The sequence below is a fragment of the Pholcus phalangioides genome, unplaced genomic scaffold (genome assembly GCF_987345545.1).
Source record: "Pholcus phalangioides strain wild (caught in Gottingen) unplaced genomic scaffold, Ppha-v1.0 ptg000015l_1, whole genome shotgun sequence".
NCBI lineage: Eukaryota > Metazoa > Arthropoda > Arachnida > Araneae > Pholcidae > Pholcus > Pholcus phalangioides.
Genome location: NW_028301608.1, coordinates 4496627 through 4519582, shown reverse-complemented (window position 1 = coordinate 4519582; position 22956 = coordinate 4496627). Strand labels below are relative to the sequence as shown.

The 22956-nt window shown below is 41.1% G+C and overlaps 1 protein-coding gene across 1 annotated transcript; it reads right to left on the bottom strand.

The window, feature by feature from the left end:
- Nucleotides 1-147: 147 nt before the first annotated feature.
- LOC149075290 (uncharacterized) lies at nt 148-22494 on the bottom strand. Its single transcript, XM_089242633.1, has 7 exons — nt 22100-22494; nt 16018-17266; nt 12308-12775; nt 8167-8283; nt 5953-6219; nt 2963-3196; nt 148-539 (listed from the first exon to the last, which is right to left on the bottom strand). The coding sequence occupies exons 2-7, from the start codon at nt 17149-17151 to the stop codon at nt 483-485; spliced, it is 2277 nt and encodes a 758-aa protein (XP_089098759.1). The 5' UTR covers nt 17152-17266; nt 22100-22494; the 3' UTR covers nt 148-482.
- Between the last annotated feature and the right edge of the window lie 462 nt (nt 22495-22956).

The window sequence follows — 22956 nt, the reverse complement described above, 5'->3', positions numbered from 1 at the left end:
AATTTTCTTCTGGGTTCTCAATTTTCATTAATTATTTCTCTCGTGCCTTGAATTTGAAAACCAAGTTCAGACATCAATACTGCATATGTCAATGAGTAATCATTCATTTTCATTAAATTGAAACAAAAAAACTGGTAAAAAAACAAATTTTCATTCATTAAATTGTTTTTAATAATCAACACAAATACAATCGATAGTTTTTATATTAAAAAGAAAACATTGAATTTCTTTTTTTTTTTATTGATTTTCAAACCTCATGATGAATAAATTATTTTTTGCCACGGTAAAACGGTGAGTAAAATTCTTCGAAATTCATTAAATGTGGAGAAGAGAAAACAGATAAAGGACCATTCATTGAATGGTCGGTGTTGATTGGTGAGATTGCGTCTTCTTGATTGGGTTTTGACCATTCGTCCATCATCATCATCATTAAAAAGCTGATTCCCATTAAAAAGGTAGCCATCGTGTCGACTTAATTTCGGTCACAGCAAGTTTTCACGTCTGTGTGAAACGATGTTCAGAGGCCTTGTGGAATGATCCTGAGGATGTACAAAGAGGATAAATATTCAGTGATTGATCGAGCTCAAGCATGTTTGAAACATGTTAAAATAATCAATGATCATTTTTGTCGCACCACTGCCATTTTCTGCATGAGAGGATAGTTAGACCGGGACCTACAATTTAGGGTGGATTCACATCTGCAGACACTCATCGTGTCGTGTCAGACACGAAGAATGTTTGCCGCACTGGAAACATTCTTTTTAGCATAAAGCCACAATGAATGTATTCATATCTATCGTATCGTGGCTGCGCAGGCGCAGACAGACGTTTTTATGTTAACCTCTTTACCATCACGAACGTAATATTACGTCCAAACGCCAATGGAATAAATTAAATTTTGACCATTATTTTTTTGTCACACCTCGACTTAATTTTCTGCACGCGAGGGCTAATTAGACCGGGACCTACAATTAATTGCCGATTCAAATGCAGCGTATTTAACAAACTAATTATTGTAATAAACTAATATTTAAAAATAAAATCTTTAATATACAGTAAAAAAGTTTCTCATCATGTATATATATACCTCATGTATCGACTGTATTTACATCTAACGCAACGTCAAAGGGGAAATAAGTGTTGCTTGTTGTTTCCCTTTCAAGCACGCTCACAAGAACTGAGCAAAATTACTTCTCCACTTCAAAAAGTGTAAATTGCCTAGATTTCGCAAAAAAATAGTAAAAAAAATCAAATTTCAGCATTTATTCGTCAAAGTTGGCAAATTTCGCATTTATCGCATTTATCGCGGTTATTTCGTAAATACGAAATTTACATATCCCTTGTTTATATGCATAATCACAACTTTAGCATTTTTCCCATAACATTTAAGAGTAAAAAATAGTTTGGAGTGAAATATTTCAAAAACAAATTCGACATTCTAGCGATGAAAAATAGTTGAACAATGTGATGTGGATAGAGCCCCCTATGCATCTCCTATCCACTTGAAAAAGGGAATCAAAGAAAGTTGGGGTAGAGAAAGGAAAAAAAAGAAGGTATTTAAGAAGGGGGACTTGATTGTGCGGAAATGTGTCCAAATTCTCCCCTATGCGGAAATGCACCGTGCGGAAATGCCAAACCTATACATTCAACAAAAAAGAAGAACATGTACTGTGAGGGTGAGAAGAGGACTTAAAAAAACTCATTTATCTACCTTATCTCTATTGTGCTAGAGTTCCTCGCGTATTTATTTTCTTTTCCCCTTTTTTCTTTTTCTAATGTGAGGTCAAGTTAGCACAAGGTTGCCAGATTTATCGCTGATACGTCAAATATAGATAATCCAAATTTCTCGCCAAAACCTTGTACGTGAAATGGTTGAAGAAAGTTTGACGTGTCTGACACGACACGGTGAGTGTCTGCAAACACCAAACATGGCTCCCGCTCTGTCCCTTGTGGGATATAAGCAGGCTACCTTGCGGCTGGGCCATGCTGGGAAAAAAAAACCACCGTAAGCCACAGGGCCCAACCCCGCCGAGGCCCCCATCGTCTCCGAATCACGGCAATCACATCCCCAAAAATCACACCCCCGGAAACCCCCGCCATGGAGCTCGGGTGGATCGCCCGCAAGAGGCCAACGAAAACATTCCGAGCCATCCGCCTTCATCACTGTGCTGTGTCCCCAACCATCAGCCAATCTGCAACACCAACTTCTCTCATCTTGTCTTCTGTTGGAAGGGTTTTTTCATAGGTCCGAATCTGAAAATAGAACATGAAAAACGGGATACACATGTACAAATTCAGGCCCAATGAACTATAAATATGTGAGTGGGAATTATCAATATTGATCAATTGCTGGTATTAATAATATCACAAGACTAGATGTTAATGATGATACAATGTTAATTGCATTTTTAATTGGGCTGCTGTATTTTTGAAATATGTGACATCCATATTTTTATGGGCATCTTTTTATCAGCCACCTCGTTGGGCATTTTGTCTGTTGTGGCGTTGTATTTGTATTTGTATTTGTAAGACGGAAGGAGCCGGGGGGATTTTCCATTGCCAGTTAGAGACTACGGTGAGTGTCTGTAGATGTGAATCCACCCCTAACTCTTTGCAGTCCGGAGGCTTTTGCGATACTTCGTTGGTACAGTTCGTACTTTGAATCCCCTCCCCTGCATTGAAGAAGGCCCCCGGATGCGTTTTTGTATAGCTAATGAGCTCTGATAAGAAGCCATATTCAGAAAGGCTGAAATTTTTCCTGATGTCGATTCCCCCTCGACATAGGACCGCAAAAGATTAAACAGAAATCGTTCTTGGTGAAAAGCAGAGAGATTTTTGGGAAAGAAACTTTTTTCTCCACCACCCCTTCGGATTATCCGAAACCTGAAAGTTTCGAGACTTGAATTATCGCGACTCTACTGTGATTGTGTCATCATTGATTCATTGATTTGCTTGATCGTACCTTGGCATTGATGCTCCGAGAAGCGAGAAGAGCTCTTTGCTGTTCGGGGGTGCCTCCACTTCCTGGCACATCAGGATCGGAAGGGACGTCGTGCAGGTTCGACGGCTGTGTGAGCAGTGGGCGTGAAGTCGACAAAAGGGCGCTGAAGGCGTAAAGTCCCACGGGGCGGCGGGTGTCGCTGGCTCTTCGTGGCAATCGGAGCTGGCCGTCCAGGTCGTGGTCGTAATGTACAGCCTGTCGATAAAAAAACAATCATATTTGAGTTTAATTCAGATAACTTGGTTAAACTGTGATTTACATATTGTCCTGATTTCACGTTTATTTCCATTCCTGTAAGAAACTTCTTGTCCTCATAGGATCTTATGTTGTAACCGGGATCCCGAAAATTCACATCCGACATTTGTCCCAGGGACGTATCGCCCCGAGCACATTTCGTCCTCAGCATTTTGTCCCCGACGTTTTGCCTTTCTCATTTTGCCCTGAACAGGTCTAAGTGAGTAGGGGGAATGACCGCATTAATGAGTGTGTGATGATATGAATGGCGTTGGTGACCAAGTGCGTGCGTGAGTGACCGAATAAGTGGCCAAGTGAATGGGTGAGTGGCCGTATAAGTGACTAAGTGAATAGGTGACTAAGTGAGCTGGTAAGCGATTGAGTGAGTCTTTCACATGGGCATTCACTCACTCACTAATTCATTCGGTCACTCACTAATTCATTCGGTCACTCACTAATTCATTCGGTCACTCATCAACTCACTGTGTCACTCATTCATTCATACGGTCACTCATCCATTCGGTAACTCATACGATCACTCACTCACCACTTGGTCACTCATATGATCGCTTACAAACTTATATGGTCACTCACTTGGCGCCATCCGGAGAGAAATATCAGCGACGAAATGTTCGAGGGCGAAATGAACCTGGGTCGAAAAAGTCGGGGGTATGTTTCCGTAAACCGTTATAACCACAGCTTCTTGCATCCCCGGATAATTCCATCTCCCCCTCCCTCAGGGAGCAATATTGCTCACTTTGGGAAACACTGATATAACTGAATACGCACACCGTACAAGAATTCATCTCAACCTTTTGTTAAATAGCTCCCCCCCGCCCCGGAAAACTTTAATGGTCTGACATATTTTCAGAGAATGAATAAATGTGAATCGGGAGCGCTAATCGCTTCCCGTTACCGGATGGAGAGATTCTCATCACTTTTCCATTTAATGAAACAGAAATTCATTTTCGGATCTAATCAATTCTCGAACGTTCATTTTGCTGAGATTTTCGACTCATTAACTAACACGCACAAACACACATTTTTAATGACTTTCCGAAATTAGAAAAATGCCCTTTTGGGAAAGAGTCACTCTTTTAATCACCTGAATCATTAGTTTAAATTTGTTCTGTTCAAGAAGTTTGAGTCCGATAAACCTTTGTCACTTCTCAGACTGGTATTTTCAGTCAGAAAATTTATTCTCTGACTTTGTTTGTGATCAGCATTATTTGACTCACAAGAAAAGGATCCAAAGGTGATGTCTTCAATAATTTTTGAAAAAAAATTACCATTGATTCTACTCATTTGAAAATGCTCAAAAAATCCGGCGTAATTATTATGGGTCACTCAAAAAATAATAATTTAATATTAATCTTTTGAACGCCATCAGAAGCCAAGAATAAATTCGAAAAATACGCAACCCCTGAAGCCGGGATTACACTATAAAAGTTTGATAAATGTCCTTTTACAAAACTGGAAAAAAACCAATAAGCCTATTAGTTACATTCACTCGGATGTAACCGATGCGCTCATTAGTTTCATTTTTGAAGTTTTATAAAATAACTTTTACAGTGTAATGCCGGCCTGAAAGAGTGGTAGAGTGACGTCATTCAAACAGCAGAAGAAGACAAAGGAAGAGAAAAAAAACCAGAAATAACTAGTTTCTAAAAACAGAAAAGCTGGAGGAAAGAAAAGACAAAAAAAGTGAAAAAGAAGTTTTTCATAGATATCACCGAGAAGCACGAAAGGCGATGAGTAGCCAACTCCTACCAGAGATATATCATGTTTAATAATTTTCTGTGGCTTTAATAATTGAATTCCGCCGCTACTTTGTTTTGTTTTTATGTGTTCCTGGGGAAAATTAAGGAACTCAAATTTTTTTCATAATTTTTTTTTGAGGACGACACCTTGGGATCCTTTCCTTGTCGGTTAAAACAATGACTTGTTGGTGGTCATGACTAGCTTTTATCATGAAGAGTTGATTCTCGCTGAACACTTATTGGGGGAGCAGCGTTCCTAAAACCTATCTTATAAAACAATATGCAGGATGATTAGCTGATTACTTTATTGCCTTTGCCGCATTTTACTGGCAAACCGTTGATCGTAGAAACATACTGCCAATCAGGAAAAGCATCCCAATAACGTGTAGAACTCAGAAGCATCATTCGTGTTGCGAGGGGTTGTTGAGTTATTAAAATAAAATGAAAATTAACTCTCTTTATGCACCCTACCTTGTCTTCGAAAACCCAATTAGAAATTTGTTTGCCCTGTCTCTTCTGACGCCAAAAAAAAACTCCCGCGCTTTTAGCACAATATTCGCATTCAGAAATCGGAGGAAAGCCGGGAAAGAACCGTTGCCCATTAGTTTTTATTTCCGTTCTTTCCCAACTTTTCTCAGTTTTTTGAATTCCAATATCTCTGCGAAAACTGAGTTTATAATTTCTTTTTTTTTTCGCAGAAAAGACAGGGCAACAACTTTTTAGAAGTGTTAGAAGACGGAGATCGTATAAAAATTTAGATTTTTTTTACTTTGTTGCACACTGTGTATTTTTTTTACCCTCAAAACTGGTGCAGTGTGATTTCTGAACACATTTTGAGCATTTTTCAAATTGGAACCATACGTCTACGACGAATGGTTGATGAGATAAAGGCCATAATGCGACTTACGGGACACCCTGTATAATTTAATGAAAACAGTAGAGAAAGAGTATTTATACCTCCATGTCAATGGCGGTTGCGTTGGAAGCGGGAAACGTTTTGCGTTTCCTCAGCTCTGTGATAAGCTCGACGAACTCCTCTTTGAGTTCCTCCATCCTTCTCGTGAGGACACCCTTGAACAGCGCCACTTCGCTAGGATTGCCACCATTGCTACTGCTACTACCGCCACCATTGGCAACACCACAAGTCGGCATCGAAACCAACAGCTCCAGCTTGCGGCTGATTTCATGCAGTTCCGCCTGAACAACCTGTAGTCTGCTCTGGATCTGTAAAACATAAGAGATATTATTCCATAACTTCCACAAGTTACGTCAAATCAATAGATTTTCCGGATATTATGCCAAGGTATAACTGGTGGGGGGGGGAGGGGGAGGCAACAATTCCGTGGGTTTGCCAGGCATTTAACCCAGGACTCCTGGCGAACCGGACAAGCGCAGTGACTATTATACCACAGATACGAAATCTTTTTTCCCTTAAATCACGCACACTAGCGTGACTTTATGAATAGAGACATTATAGCCTCTCTTAAGGTGCCTACACACGTAACTGCAAGCTTGACAAGCATGCATGATCAATCTTTTTTGTAGAAGCATGCTTGAGCGTCTGTATGATAATTTTGCACGAGAATCGTGATTGTATAAGTGACTTGAGGCTTGAGTGAATTGCATACTTGCTCAAGCCCCGCGTTTGCGCATGCATAGCCATGCGGATACTCGTATCAGTGTTCACGCTTCATTGAGCCCTGCTTGTGAGTGAGTGTATGAGCAAATGAGTGAATGAATGAGCAATTGAGCAAGTCAGTGAGCAAGTGAATGAATGACAACACTGGCAACACCACAAATCGGTATCGAAACCAACAATTCCAGCTTACGAATGATTTCGCGCAGTTCCGCTTGCACGGATCTGGTCTGGATCTGTATAACATAAGAGATATTATTTGATTTTTATTATGCGACCAAGTGGGCGAATGAGTGACCAAGTAAACAAATGAGTGAGTGCATGAAAGAGAATTGAGCAAGTCAGTGAGCAAGTGAGCAAATGAATGTTCAAGTGAATCAGTCACTCACTGATCCCCACCACCCATTCACTTATTTTCTAAATTGCTTACTGACTTGCTCATTCAGTCACTCATTTTCTCACTTGTTCACTGCCTCGGTCAAGCGCTCACTCAATTGTGCAAAAATTGGTAGACATGCATCCTGACTGGCAAAAGTATCCCGTCTTCTCCCGTTTTTTACACGAAGCTAACTTGAATTTTCATTCTTTATTGAAGTCAAAGATTGAAATTATTTTTCAACTCCTAAATTAAATTATGATAGTTACAACTATAAATGAGAACATTAATCTCCCACATTTGTATTGGTGAACGGTTTATTTCGTGGAATCCACTTTTATATCCACTGCAATTTGCAGTAAGGGGTCATTCAAGTATTACGTCAGCATCGAGGGGGGAGGGGGTTTTGGATTTGCTGACTTTTGATGACGGGGGGGGGGGGTTGAAGGTTGCTTACGTCATCAACCACCCCCTTTTTGAAGATATGAAATATTCTAAGCTGCTGGCGAAATTTTGCTGACAGGGGATGGGGGGTCAAACATTTCTGTAAATCTGCTTTCGTAATACTTGAACGGCCCCTAATGCTTGATTTCACGCCATTATGACTTTCCCGTAATTTTAGCAATATTTGGCAACTTTGTTCATTTTTGGCGATAATTGGCGATGTCTCGTATTTTCCCGTATTTGGAACCCCAATTTCCTGTATTTCTCTCGACGAAATATGGTCAGCCCACACATAACAAATGTGGACGTCATATATTTTTAAAAGCGTCATATTATGCAGGGTCTACGATTAGAAGCTCATTTCTGAATTTTCCTGTTGCTGGCGCTTGCATGAAGTTTTCACTGTGGTGTTGAACACTGGTGGATAAAACACTATTGCTAAAGTTGTTTTACTTCAGCCATGAAAGCTTCACGAACGTTTTGGCCGCAGAAGTGATTGAAGATTCAATTGATTGTTCAGGCCCCCATGACTCCTGTCGGAACTGACGTGCAGCATCCTCTATCGACAAAAATTTGAACTTTTCTTTCTAAACCAAAAGAAATCCCCTTTCGTGAAGAATAACTATTTCGGAAACCGTTCCTTCAATTTTTATGAATTTTTAAACCAGTTTAGGAATTCGTGCCACACCCTGTAGGTATGTACGTACGTACTTACCTCGGCGATCGAAGGCTTGAGAACTTCCTCCCACCTTCTTTCAGCCGAAAATGAACTTCGTCTTCTTTCTAATCCCGGTACTTTCCGCTTTGCTACTATGCTGTACATTCTCTCCACCTAAGCAAAAGATACACATATTACAGATTTCACACCGAATGACCATATTTCAAACGTAATTACGGACGGCACGTTAAGTTCTCGTTCTCAAATCACACATCATGTTTTTTTTACACTTAATTACAGGTTGATCGAAAATAAGAAACAAAAATCTGAAATGAATGTTTTAGCTCAAATGAGGAATGAACGTGTTGATACAGTGCGTACCGCGAGAATCTTCGAGTATTAGGGGGAAAAAGAACGACTTCCTGCGAGAATTTTGACTCAATCGATATAAAAGCCGATAATAAATGACTTTCCAGGAACGTTCCCCCCTAACGTAATGGATGCGTGCGAATACGTGGACGAAAAATGTCTTAAATAATGTCTGGATTATACGGCTGATACGATACGGGACCGTGTTTTATGGCCGGAAATAATAATTTCTTATCGTGATTTCCTCGAGCAGCGGCTTTTTGTCTCATATATAATGCACGGAAAATTCGGAGATGTTACTGTAATATGGATAAAAAAATCTAGGGTCTATGTATGAATCGATACGCGAACACTGATGTAACATTTTCCATTTTTAGAGTAGGAAGCTGTATGAAACCAATTATATGAATATTGTACCGATGCGCGGATCCCTCGGGTTCTTCGCCGCCGCTGTGGTGGTCGAGTAGTCATAATGACGGACTCGCATTGCGAGGTTCCGGGTTCGGCTGAAGTTGGTTTTGTTGGGGTTCCCAACTTCGAGGCGCGAATGCGAGCCGGTATCCTCGTTAAAAAGTCTCGCCGCAAAGAGAAACGGGCCTACAAACGCTACAAATATTTAGTCATTACACTTAACTTCTGAAATATAGATGACAGCACTAAAAAAAAAATCGGACACAACACTAGATACGCACACAGACTGTCTACTTCACCAAACATTAATGAGATGGGATGGAAATGAAAGCGCTGTCTATCGGTGGCCGCCTAAAGTTTGTTAGGGGAAAATATCTTATCTATATCCTCCCTCTCAGATTCGAACCCGGGACCGTGACAACAACGTTCACGGTGGTGGACGAGCATCTTACCACCACGCCTCTCGGGCGCTTACTCAGACTGTCTGGACAACACTTTATATAGCAGAAAACGTTGTTCGTGACGTCACTGAGGTTGTCCATTTCACCTATATTCATTGAATATACTGCAAAAAAAATTGTAAAGATTTCGGATACGCCGGACTGCTACAGGTCCAATGGCTACAGGCGAAATGGACGACTTCAATAACGTCAAAGCTGCGTGCAGAGGCTTTCTGCTATAGAAGGTATTGGTTGAGTACACACACTTACAGTTCCGGCACAACTCACTAGGTAATAAATTGCCCATGGGACGATAGACCAGAGTTGCGCTCGGTTTGAAAGATACAAAAAGAAGGATTTTTCTACGGGAATATATATATATATATATATATATACAATATTTTATATACAATCTATTGTATATGAAAAAATCGAACATAAAAATTGTTTTTCCATAATGTACGACTCTCTTTCTTTCTTTCGAACCGAACACAGGTCCGGTCTATCGTCATGGGCAATTTACTACCGGAATGAGTTGTGTCGGAAGTGTGAACGTGTGTACTTAACAGTGTGAGCGCGTATGAGTTATCAGCGCTGCCATCTATATTTCAGAAGTAAAGTGTAATGATTGAATATTCGTACCGTTTGTAATCCTGTTGCTTTCTGTGGCAAGACTTTTAACAGGGAGATCGATTTGACTTATGATGATCAATCTATGACCATTCGGACACCACAGCGGAAAGGCATAACTCTGTTGAATAATCATAACCGATACTGTCGTCTCTGGAATAATGGAAAGAAGGATTAAACGGATAAAATCCTCCTTCACCAATATTTCTCCCATAGAAACAACGTATAAGTTCCCCTCACTTAATATAATTTCACGACTTTCCCCCGCTTAAGGGGATCTCCTACCTCTTAACATGGTAAAAAAACTTTCTTATGTTGAAATATTATTAAAAATATTATTTATCCATTGATTTATTTCAAATTTTCACCAAATATATTTGATTATATGCGCTATCTTACGCCAGTGCAAAATTTTACATATAAATCTCCAATACTTAATTTCCTGTAAATTTTGAAAGAACCGCATTAAAAACAGCTTTCGTGCGTGATCAAATTGCATGAAAACAATGTTACTGAATAAAAAGTGGTTCAAAATATAAAGAAAACTGTTCAGTTCCTAAAATGATGTAATAGATTGAGATGTTATCCACTCTCGATCTTAGTCGGTCTTTCAAGTATGACGTCAGCATCGATAGTGGGTTTCGGGTGGGTTTGCTGACTTTCTTTTTGATGACAGGGGGTGGGTTTGGATGATGCTTACGTCATCAACCACCCTTTATATAAAGATATGAAATATTTTTACTGGCATCCTTATTAAGAATGCAAAAAACGGGGCAAACCTTCTCCTGGTTTGTGGACACCTGAACTAACATTCCCCCTTTTGATAGGACGGACCTATACAAAGACACTTTAGTGATCTCTGAATGTTCCGCTGATTCTTCAAGTGCTCTAGAAATGTGTCGCGGGCAGCTGAAGTGCTCTGGAACTGTGCTACGCGTCGCTCAAGTGATCCGTAATCATACCGCGGATCACTTACTTAATATGGAAAAGTGCCGCGGGTAACTTGAGTGATGTTGAACTAACTGCACTGGGGGCCGCTTATGTGCTCCAGAACTGTGCCACGTGTTACTCAAGAGATCTTCAAATGTGCCACGGACCGCTGAAGTGTTCTGGAACTGTGTCGCGGGTCACTTAAGTGATCTGTGATTGTGCCGCGGGTCACTTAAGTGATCTGTGATTGTGCCGCGGGCCCCTTAAATGCTCTGGAATTGTACTAATGGTCACTTGAACGATCTGCAAAAATGTGCTGCTTAGTTCATTTTTACAAAAATTAGGTTTGAGGTGGCAGGCCACAAAAGATAACCCCGAGGGCCACATTAGGTCCGCGGGACATGCGTATTGCATATATGGCTTAAAGGGTGGGTCGCAATGAATTTCTCAAAGAGAAATTTTGAGTTCTTACCCTTCAAATAGCAATGAAATTAAAAGAAATTGATTATAATAAATGTATTTTCTTTCGAAATTTTAACTTTTTTTTAATATTTTTTGCATTAAAAAATATTTTTTTTCGTCTGAGGGGGGGGGGAGAGGCTCACGAGCCCACCATGTTCCCCCCCCCTTCCCGCGTACGTTTCTGATCCCACCAATATGCGTTAGGAGGTAGGGGGCGGTGCTGACGAAATTTTGCTGACAAGGGGGGTTAAAAACGGCTAAAAATTCGCTGACGTAATACTTGAACGGTCCCTTATCGACCTGGGCTACCGCGCGCGTATTGAAGATACGTAAAATTTTGTACTAGCGTAGAATAGCATGTACAATGAAATAATATACGTGGTAAAAATTTGAAATAAAGCAATGGATAAATAATTTTTTTTAATAAAATTATTTATGCATAAGAAAGTTTTTTTAATGTTAAAAGCCCCCCCCCCCATTAATTGAATACTACGCTTTACGTGTCAACTGTTAATACAGTAAAACCCCCCTCTTAACGGTCACCCTTCTTTACGGACCAATTTTTTTGTCCCACTGGTATCCGCAAAAGAGAGGTTTGTACTTTACATATCAACCACTGTACACATAATGTTTTTATTGAATGTAACATTTGAAATTAATGGAAAATAAGGTTGAGATAAATACATTTGAGAGTAAGACTGGCCTCCAAGTACTGTATTCAAGTTGTCTTCAATAAGTACAGTAAAACCTCGTCCGTGAAAAAGAGGGTGACCGTTAATTAGGGGTTCGAAATGCATATCTACATTATACACTTATAATTAATATTTGGCCGTAAATGAGGGGGGGTGACCCCATCTGAGAGGTGTTCGCTAAGAGCTGTTTTACTGTATATGTAATTAAGAATAGAATTGGTTCTGTAAGAATCTTCTCGTGTATAACGTAAAATGCAGACTTACGTGAGCTACGAAGCTTTTCAGGATCCTTCCGGGAGACTGGACGGCGCTGCTGTCAACAGAGACTGTGACGTGAAATGCTCCCGCGTAGGAAAGGGCACAGATGGACAGAGGAACTCCCGGATGCGAGTTCATCCAGAAAGCCAACGACTTCAGGCGGCACGAGGACAACGTCAGGGAACGCTCCGGTCCAGGGAGATTGCTGAACGACAGCGTCGCCGGCTTCAGGACCGCCGAGATCAGCCACCTGCCGAACCTGGCCGGTAAAATAGTCAGGAAGTAGAATATGCTACCGTACATTACGACGGCGTCGGCCGAGCTCTTCAACACGTCCATGCAACGTCGCGTCTCCCACAGTCCTGGTATGGACCCGTCCACGTTCGTCGGCAAACGGGCGTTCACAGTCACGAACCCCGTTCCCATCGATTCCGGTGAGGATGGTTCGAAACGCAAATCTACGGGCACGTTAACCTGTTGGAAGAAGACAACGATCATCACATCAATTATAATTTTACAAATTCACGGAAAATTCACCGACAGGAAAATTCACTGACACCACCAGTGAACAATCAGTTCGTCACCAGTGAGTGAGGGGCTTAGCGCCCGATTTACGTGGTGGTGGTAAGATGCTCGTCTACTTCAGTGAATGTTGCCGTCAGGACCCAGGTCCGATCTTGGGGAAGAATATAGATAACGAGATAGCCCGAGTGAAGCAGTGGTAAGATGCTTGTCTTCCACTGTGAAGGTTGCCATCATCTATGCCGGGCATAGAACGTCAGAAGCAAGTTCTGGGTCGACCACCGATGGATAGAACCTTCATTTCCCTCCCAACTACTTCGCTGGTTGGAAATTGCCGCATGGCGATATATGGCCAGAGTTGGTGTGCGGTAAAGTAGTAGATAACAAGATATTTTCACTAACGAGCTTGAGGCAACCACCGATAGATGGCACCTTCATTTCCAACTTAACTCGCTAACGGCACTAAATTGCGTATAACGATGCGGCCGGAGTTGGAGTGTGGGTGAAGTAGTGAGTAGTGACCGAATGATTGAGCAAATGAATGAATATGTGAGCGAATAAATAGCCGAATGAGTTGCGGGGGGGGGGGGAATGAGCTGGCGGAAAAATTAGTGAATGACTGCATGAGTGATCGAGTAAGAATTACATGAATGATTACATGAATACCTGAGTGTTTGAGTGATTCATTTAGTGACCGTATAAATAATCAAGTCATTGAGTGAGTGGCCATATCAGTGATAGAGTGAGTTACCTACTGAGTGAACGATTGAGTGACTGCATAAGTGGTCAAGTGATTAAGTGAGTGACCTAGTAAGTTAATAACCGTATTAATGATCAGGGTGAGTTACCAACTGAGTAAGCGATTGCGTGAATGACAATAGGAGTGAGTGATTGAGTACATATGACCGTATGAGTGAACCAGTAAATGGGTGAGTAACCGAATGAGTGAGCTATTGAACGACTCGGTGACCATATAAGTGACCAAATGAGTGGGTGAGTGACCAAATGAATGAATGAGTTACCGAGTGAATGACCATATAAGTGACTCACCCACTCATTTACTCTTTCATTAACATCTTGACTTACTTGATGGCTCACTCACCTGCTCATCCAATCCAGGTACTTATTGTGTCACTTTGTCGGTGAATTTTCCTTTTAGTGAATTGCGTTGGCGATAAATTTTCCGCACACGAATTCTACAATTAAATAACTGATATTCACACACAGCGCGCGCGTCTCAAGTTCAATACCATCCAAAGCAATGGCTCAATGTCTAAAACGAAGCGACATCGAATGCTTGCTATTTATATATTGCACATTATTTCAAATACTGCTCTTGATACGAATACACAATGTGTCCCAGTAAAGACTTCTATGAGGGGATGGTTACACTCGGGTGATTCGGAATCTGCACGGCAATGCATAGTCGGAAATGCTTTCCTGAAACGGCAAGTGGCATTGTACGGACGGGGGAGTTCTGCTCGATCACCGAATCTCTCATTCCACGATGACTTCTTCTGGGGCCAAGATGCATATGAACGTGCATGAATGTTAGAATGTATTTACAACGGTCGGGGGAGCTTTGTGGCTCATAGCTCAGAGTGGCAAGTTCGAAGGTGACGATCGAATTTGGGGAATGAGTGTCCGAGAAAAGGACTAGAATGGGAGAAGGTTGACAAACGTTTTGTAACCCACAGGCGGTAAAACCATAAATCCGCCACTGCCTAAAGGGCGAAAGCCTAGGTCAGTGAGTGACCAAACGAGTGACCTAGATAATTTGCATGTATATGAGTGACCGAAACAGTGTGTGCAAGCATGTTATTTATTTATTCTGTATTACTTGGCCGAAGCCTAAGAGTAATGACCAAAAAAGGGACGTTGATGGCAAACGACCAGGTCAGTCAGCGAATAAAAGGGTGACCTAAAGAGCTAGTGATCAGAATAATGAGTGACCTAAAGAGCTAGTGATCAGATCAATGAGTGACCTAAAGAGCTAGTGATCAGATCAATGAGTGACCTAAAGAGCTAGTGGTCAGATCAATAAGTGACTAAAAAAAGTAACCTAGAGTTACTCTTCAAGGGAAACATATATAGGGAACAGGTGATAGGAACACCCCATATCAAGGGAACAGGTGAGGGAGCAACCAAAAGAGTGTGTGAACATGGGAGTGTAAAAGAATGACCAGGACAGTGAGTGATTAAAAGAGTGGGAAATAAAATGTACAAACATGTGAGTAAGCGATAAAGTGCGCAAACATGTGAAGGAGCAATAAAGTGCGCAAACATGTGAAGGAGCAATAAAGTGCGCAAACATGTGATTGAACAATAATGTATGCCACATGTGAGTAACCAAGAAAGTTTGCAAGCATATGAGTGACGAAGAAAATTAGCAAGCATGTGAGTGATTAAGAAATTGGTCAATCATGTGTCGTGTGAGTCATCAAAAGAGTGATTTTGAGACCGAGGCGTATTTGGGATGGTGGATAATCAGGCTATAGCCCAGGGCGGCTATAGACTATTTGTGGAATGAATAGCCAAGAAAATGAGACCTACATGAGAGAAGGGCGATAAAATTTATGCAGCCCACTGGCGACCAAACTATAAATCCACCTCTGCTGGGGGTCCTCCAAACTGGGAGCATATCAAACGACTGGTGTGGGATGCCACTTTTGGCAGCGCTGAGGAACTGTTTCTACGCAAGGGATGCTCCGAATCTTCCAGAATGTTCAAAAATCCATGCGCCCGAGATGCGAGGCCTGAACGACACTTTGAACACCTTTGACTTGTGTTGCTCTTTTGTTTTGTGCATTTATTATTAGAACCATGGACCCCACATCCTGGAACAGGGGCCCCTTGCCTGGAATCTTTACCGCCCCCGGAAGAAAGAGAGACAGACAGACTTTCCATGGGGCCCTTCTATAGTGAATTTATAGCATAAAAAAACAAAAAATGATGGGAATTGTCCCGGGCCCCAGAACTGGAGCCCCTTGTGAGGGACATGATTAAAACGCATATTCACTTAAGTGATATAAATTCACTTCTGATGTATTCTGTGTACGCTACCATGCATCAGAAAAACATTGCTATGCGTGATTCCGAGTCTTCTGAATGCACTTTCCCCTCCCAAGGAGTTTGTGACCTTAGTACTGGGACACCCCGTACGCAAAAGAACGAAGAAGAAGAAGCTCACTTACTGTCACATTTGGAGGACAGTAAAGGCCATGGTGATGCTTGAAATAGTCTCTGATCGCTCCTCGTGCAGCAGCCATCAACACATCATTAACCGTACAATGTGTCACTTGGCATATCCGGTCTATAGTCGCTAGTCTTAGTATTCCGAGTGACCATTTCACGGACCTCTTGGAGGACATTGGTTGTCGGTGGCTCAGGGGATTGTAGTCTCGTCTCCTGAAAAGCCACCACAGAACTGTGATCGGACCGACGACTGCTGCCCTCAAGACGTTCAGGGGAAATGTCGTGCCACCCCATCGAGGTTTCATGCGCATGTTTAGAGGCTGGTCAGCCAAGCAGTTCACCAGAATCTTCATGAAAGTCACCCCGTCACTGAGAGCGTGGTGTAGTCGCACTATGAGCACAGTATCGCGAGCGTTACCGAAATTCTTGACGATCCGCACTTCCCACAAGGGTCTGTTTTTCTCGAGTGGCTGGTGGGTCATCAGGCAAGACAGCAAAACTCTCAACTGGTGATGGTTCCGGATCGGTCTCGGTTCTTCGAATACGTGCTTCTTGATGTCGAAATCCTCGTCTTCGACCCAGTGGTAGCCCGTGTACGCGGGTACTATCTTCTGGGTGAAGCGGACGAACGCCCTCTCTCCACATTCGTTGGTTTTGTCGATGACGCGGTTCTGAAGAATTTCTCTGGCGGTTCGCACGTCGAACGGTCGCTCGACGAAGAACAGGCAGTGTGCCACGTAGCAGTTGAAGTTCGTGTCGTGCAACCAGAACACGTCAGTCGCAGAAAGGATCGACTTGCAACCGTACGTCGCAACCATTCTCCGCACCCTACTCGACCACGAGCAGCAGCAGCACCATGTGGCAACCACCAGGCGGAAGATGCTGGCCACAGCGACTATAGTGGTCAGGGCGACGACGGCTGGCAATCCGAAAGCCAGACCCGCGATTACGAACACGGAGGATACGATGACCGTCGGCAGCAACCTCTTCTCCGACTGGTGACGGATACTTTTCAAGGGGACATTCCTCAGGTAACCAGGAACAGACTTTGGATTGTCCAGAGCAGTTCGTTCGTTCGGGGAACCTCTTTCCTCCGTTTCTTCCTCTTCCTCTTCATCAGTGGTGACTGTCATGGTCACAGAATGGCTATTCTCGATCGGCTGACGCCTCTTCTTTGATCAACTTTTTATACTATTTTTTATAAATGAGCATATTCTCAGAGATTCAATCGTCTGACTGTTCATATATCTGCAAAGAGAAAACAAATAAGTCTCAAAAATGGAGAGAAAACATATCATCTCGCACGCAAAGCCGTATCAATAGCCCCATGCGTTCCCAGACAAAATGACGTAGTTCGAAGTGCCTGTCTGACAAATTCCCTACTTAACCCTTTAGAGCATAGTTTCCCAACCTTTTTTTGTCCCATTGCCCCCTTCTTCAGAAACATTTTTGTCCCATCGCCCCCCAACTCCATCTCACCCATAGAATCCCATGTTATATCCGTAGCTTCTACCACCCCCAGGGGGCGTTAACACCCACGTTGGGAATCACTGCTTTAGAGGGTCATTTCTTCTAGTACCGTAAAACGGTATGAATAGAAACGAAACTCTGTAAAAGCACTAACATTTTTCCCCCATTATATTCACAATAATTTTCCATTATCATGTTAGCCAACTGAAAAGTAAATGGAACGGAAAATTCTTTTGTGAATATTATATATATAATACACAGCAGTCATCAAAAGATTAGGAACATCCCTCACTCTAATTTCTGCTCGTCCGTGCAGCACGTGCGTTGACGTAATAAACCAGATTTGCTGATAAAAAGCTTTCTCCTGGTCCTGGTCAGAAGCACCAGTTAACGTTGCAATTTGCGTGTTCATGGATAAAACAAGAGATTTGAGTGATTTTGAACGCGGCATGATTGTGAGCACCAGAAAGGGTGATTTCAGAATCCCCGAAGCCGCTAACCTTCTTAGTTTTTCTCGTACAACAGTATCTCGAGTCTTCAAAAAGAATGACAGCTGAGCCAAAAAACTTCGAGTGGAAAGCGAAATAGTGGGCGGAAATCACTTGTGAACGAAAGAAGTGCCGGGGTGGCTGACACGCATTGCGTGAAGCAACAGAAGAGCTACAACTCACCAAATTGCAGCGCAATACAACTTCGGATCATCGTAAAGCATGTCCGTATGCTCAACAAGACGGATCTTAAAGCGAATTGCTTTTATTAGCTGGCGATCAACAAGAGTCCCTTTGATTTCACTGCAAAACCGAAGAAAACGGCTTTTGTGGGCTAGAGAATGCCAAAATTGGTCACTTGATGAATGGAAGAAGGCTGTCTGGCCTGACGAGTCAAGATTTCTTCTCCGTGACATTGATGGCAGGATCCGTATGTGGCGCAAGCAGCATGAAGCTATGGATCCGACAACTTGTCACACGACAACTGTTCAAGCGGGTGGCGGCGAAATCATTGTCTAGGAAGCATTTTCCTGGTATACTCTTGGTCCCTTATTTCCACTGGAAACATCCGTCAACGCCAGCGCCTACCTCCACATCGTTGCTGATCACGCGCACCCATTTTTGGCCCTAATATTTCCCAATGATGATGGCTATTTCCAGCAGGATAATACACCCTCCCACGGGGCTGGAATTATCCGAGATAAGGTTTGAAGAACATGATTCAGAGTATCAATTGCTTCAACGGCCCCCTTTAGTCATCCGATCTGAACCCAATTGAGCATTTGCGGGACGAGGTTGAAAGGTCTGTTAAAAGCTCCGAGACACCACCTTATAATCTAAGGGAATTAAGAGCTGCCATTTCGTCAGCGTGGACTAATATTCCTCCTCAACGGTTTCAGAAACTTGTAGAGTCCATGCCAAAAAAAAATACCTGCTGTCAATAAAGTCAGAGGAGGTCCCACATGATATTAATGGTGAGTAGCAAGGTGCTCCTAATTTTTTGGTCACTTGGTGTATACAGGGTGCATAGGTAATAAGGAGTATGGGCCTTTACTGGTGAACCGTTGATGCTAGAGGCATACTGCCAATTAAAAAAAGTATCCAAATAACGTGTGGACCTCAGATACGTCATTCATGTTGCAAGGGATCGTGTAGTTATTGATATAAAAAAATGAACTTTTATACGGACACCCTGTCCTCAAAAACCCGATTATAAATTTGTTGCCCTGTCTCTCTTAAGCCCAACAAAAAAACATCCCATGTTTTTAAGTGTTATATTCGCTGAAATATTTGAATTCGAAAATCGCTAAAAATGAGGGAGAGAGCCGCATAAACTAAGGAACAACCTTCTTTCCCTTGTTTTTTCCAAACTCTCGGCCGCAACCCTTGGGAATTGATCACTTAGCACTAAAATGTAGAATCATTTGCACAGCATATAAGGACTGATTTTTGAGCACTGGGCAAAGTAAAACAGTATAGACTTCCTTCCCAAATGAGTAGGGTCAATATAATTGGTTAGTTACCAAATATATGCATCTATTATTTTCAGGTGTCATCAAATTTATGAGGCCCTAGGTCTTTTCAACTTTTCAGACACTGTTTTCGGGCCAAAAAAATTCCCATGAAGCTCGAGAGCCAACAATTTGGAATCGAGATTAGCACGATGGATGACCTTTTAACAGGTTGGTCGATGAGATCCAGGGCTCCATCTGAAAAGGAGGGGGGGGGTGGCTATATTATTTGAGAATTTCATTTATTCTGATATTATTTTTCCCCCAAATATGAATTTCGTAGAAAATACCCTCTCACTGTGCAGGTCTGGGATGTCTACTAACAATAACAAATTCTCCCTAGGCGGAGCATGAATCCCTTGAGAATACGTGAAGATGATCACTTTATAGACAAAAAAATTCATAAATTCTGAAATATTTCTTGGAATAATTCTGAAAATACTGCAATAATTTTGAATTTTTTTTCACATTAATTATAAAATATTTCTTTTAGTAATTCTTGATTATGATTTTTCATGAAATGCAAAATTCTTTTTTCCACTATTAATCTGAGATTATTTCTTTCAATAATTATGAAATTATTGCTCAATAATTATGAAATTATTGCTCAATAATTATGAAATTATTGCTCAATAATTATGAAATTATTGCTCAATAATTATGAAATTATTGCTCAATAATTATGAAATTATTGCTCAATAATTATGAAATTATTGCTCAATAATTATGAAATTATTGCTCAATAATTATGAAATTATTGCTCAATAATTATGAAATTATTGCTCAATAATTCTGGAATAATTTCTCCCATTAGCTCTGAAATGTTTTGTAAAAATTAAATTTAAAATTACTTCTATAAAATTTCTATAAATTCTGCAACTATGTAAGCCTTATTCGTCGGTGGACCACTGCAAAAAGATTCGTAGGCCACGTGTGGCCCGAAGGTCATGCGTTTGAAGATTCCCCCCCCCTCCCCGCCCAGGGTGAATGTTCTAGTTGCTCATTTGGAAATCGGGATCAGCTTTTTTATAAGTAAATATAAGCATTTAATGTTTTGAAAAACTGTTCACCGTATACATACTTTCGCGTGTTAGCAAACTTTAATGCAAAAACTATGTAAATACCATCTGCTTCTAAGCACATAAAGAATGAGAATCCAAAACAGTTTCAGTTGTCAAGGCGAAATGCACGATGTTATCATGTGATACGACATGAAAAGCATTTCAAAAAAAAAAATCTCTTACATTAAATAGAAATTATTAAATCATTAAATGTTACCGTGAATGTGATAAATCGGTTATTATGCATTAATAATCGCTAATCGTCGTGGTAAAATTTGTCGAATAGAAGTTCGTTACGTCGAGGAATGATTGTAGAATTCGTCATTTGTTAAATGAGAGTTCGTTATATCGGGGTATGATAGTCAAATTTGTTAAATAGACGTTTGTTATACAGAGGTATCAGAATTCCTCAAATAGAAGTTACAGTATTTCGGGAGTATTCGGAAAAATTCATTAAAACAGAATTCATTACATCCCGTTCAAACTCTGGCTCACAAGCACGGTCATCGAAATGATAAACCTTATTACGGCAATGTGATGAATTTAGTACTATTGATCATTTCTACCAACAACGTTTCAGTATTATGTATAGTCGTCGGTAAAAGTGACAAATTTAAGGAAGGTTAGCAAGCTTACCGACTGGTCAGTGGTTACCTACAATAACCTGTTATTAACCGAATTTATGGCAATGTATTTACCGCAACATACAGTATACATTTTATTCCACACATTTTACCTACCTTTCGAAACCATGGGATGACGCGAGTTATGCATTAACCCCTTAAGTTACAAGCTATTGGTAAAAAATTCAGATTATCTCTGTTTGACGAATCGGTGATAAACATGGTAATCTTGTCCCAACCTAACCGCAAGTTAGAAATAGGAAAAGAAGGGAAGGGAAAAAAAAGAAAAAAGGAAGATTAAAAAAGGAAAACAGTATAACAGATAAGAAGATAAGAGAGCAGGTACGAAGTATATTTCTCTTTTCACCCTCGCCCTACCTGTTCATTTTCACTCTTACATGTATATAGTAGAAGAATGCATCATATGTGGGGAGAAAAAATCACTAATAGGAGTCTAGAAAAGCCGGAAGGATAGGTAAAAACAAAGGGTTGCAACAAAGCTTCACCATGATGAGAAGGCAGGAAAGAAACCACGCAGAACTTGTTCGAATTCATTATACTGGCGTTTGGACGCAATATCCCGTCCTTGATCATTAAGAGGCTAAATATTAAAAAAAAGTAATATTCCATGGTTACTTCGGAAACAGAAATACATAATAACGCTTAATAACCAGTCATTATGAGTAATAACCGGGTTTATCGCATTTGCCGCAACATACCGTATACATTTTATTCCAAACAATTTTTGTCTTTTACCTTGAAAAACCAGGGGAAGACGCATGTAAGGAATTAAACATCCAGTAAATATTAAATGTTTCAATGGTTACTTCGAAGACAGAAGTGCATAATAACCGATTTTTACGCATAATAACCGGGTTTATCACATTTGTCGCAACATATACATTTTATTCCAAACAATTTTCCTTACCTTCAAGACGCATGTTAGGATTGAACATGCAGTAAATATTTAATGCTTCGTGGTTACTTCGTAAGCAGAAATGCGTTTCATCATCGCTATAGTTAGTAAATAAACACGTCCAGATCGAAATCATGTTCAGTCGACGAGCATGTCCATGATAAATAAGAATCCAGCAATCAGTTCAATCAACCGTCGATGGTAACCCGTAAAATATGGTAGTCGAAAATTTCACCTCACGTTTCGGTTTTTATGGAACGGGAAGAAAAGGGCCGCGATTGTGTTCCGTCGAAATATATCCTAGCATGGGTACGAAGCTCATGCGCGAGAGAGAAAAATAAATGAAATGGAATAGTATATGCATGTATATGGTTTGATGTTACATGGCCGCTGCTGCAAAAAGGAATAGAGTTCCGTTCCGTGTTCTGGCAGATATCGATCCGGTGCTCAGTGTCTCTCGCGCGCAGATGGCGGTGGCTCTTTGCCATCGTCGTCACTAGGGTTTTCATCTCTCCGTAAAAAGGAGACATGATGACCACCTAAATTCCATTAATTTTAAAAGATTCCCTTATTTCACTCCTCCTTCTGCTGCTCGAATCGACGAACGGAACAAATATAATGTTAAACTTTTGGAATCCATAGGTTTTTGCTCTTCTCCCTTTTTTTTGTTCTAGCTACGTTGAGGCTAGAAAAGTATTCACGTATTTAACTATTCTGAAACGCGATTGATGGCACTCAGAATTGTAACATGATGTGTGTTTTCCGCTTTGAATAGTGCATTACTTATATTGGGGGGAGGGGGGGGGGGGAGAGCGAAATCCAGTTTAATGAGAGATGAAATATGTACAGGGTCTCCTTTAAATGCTAAT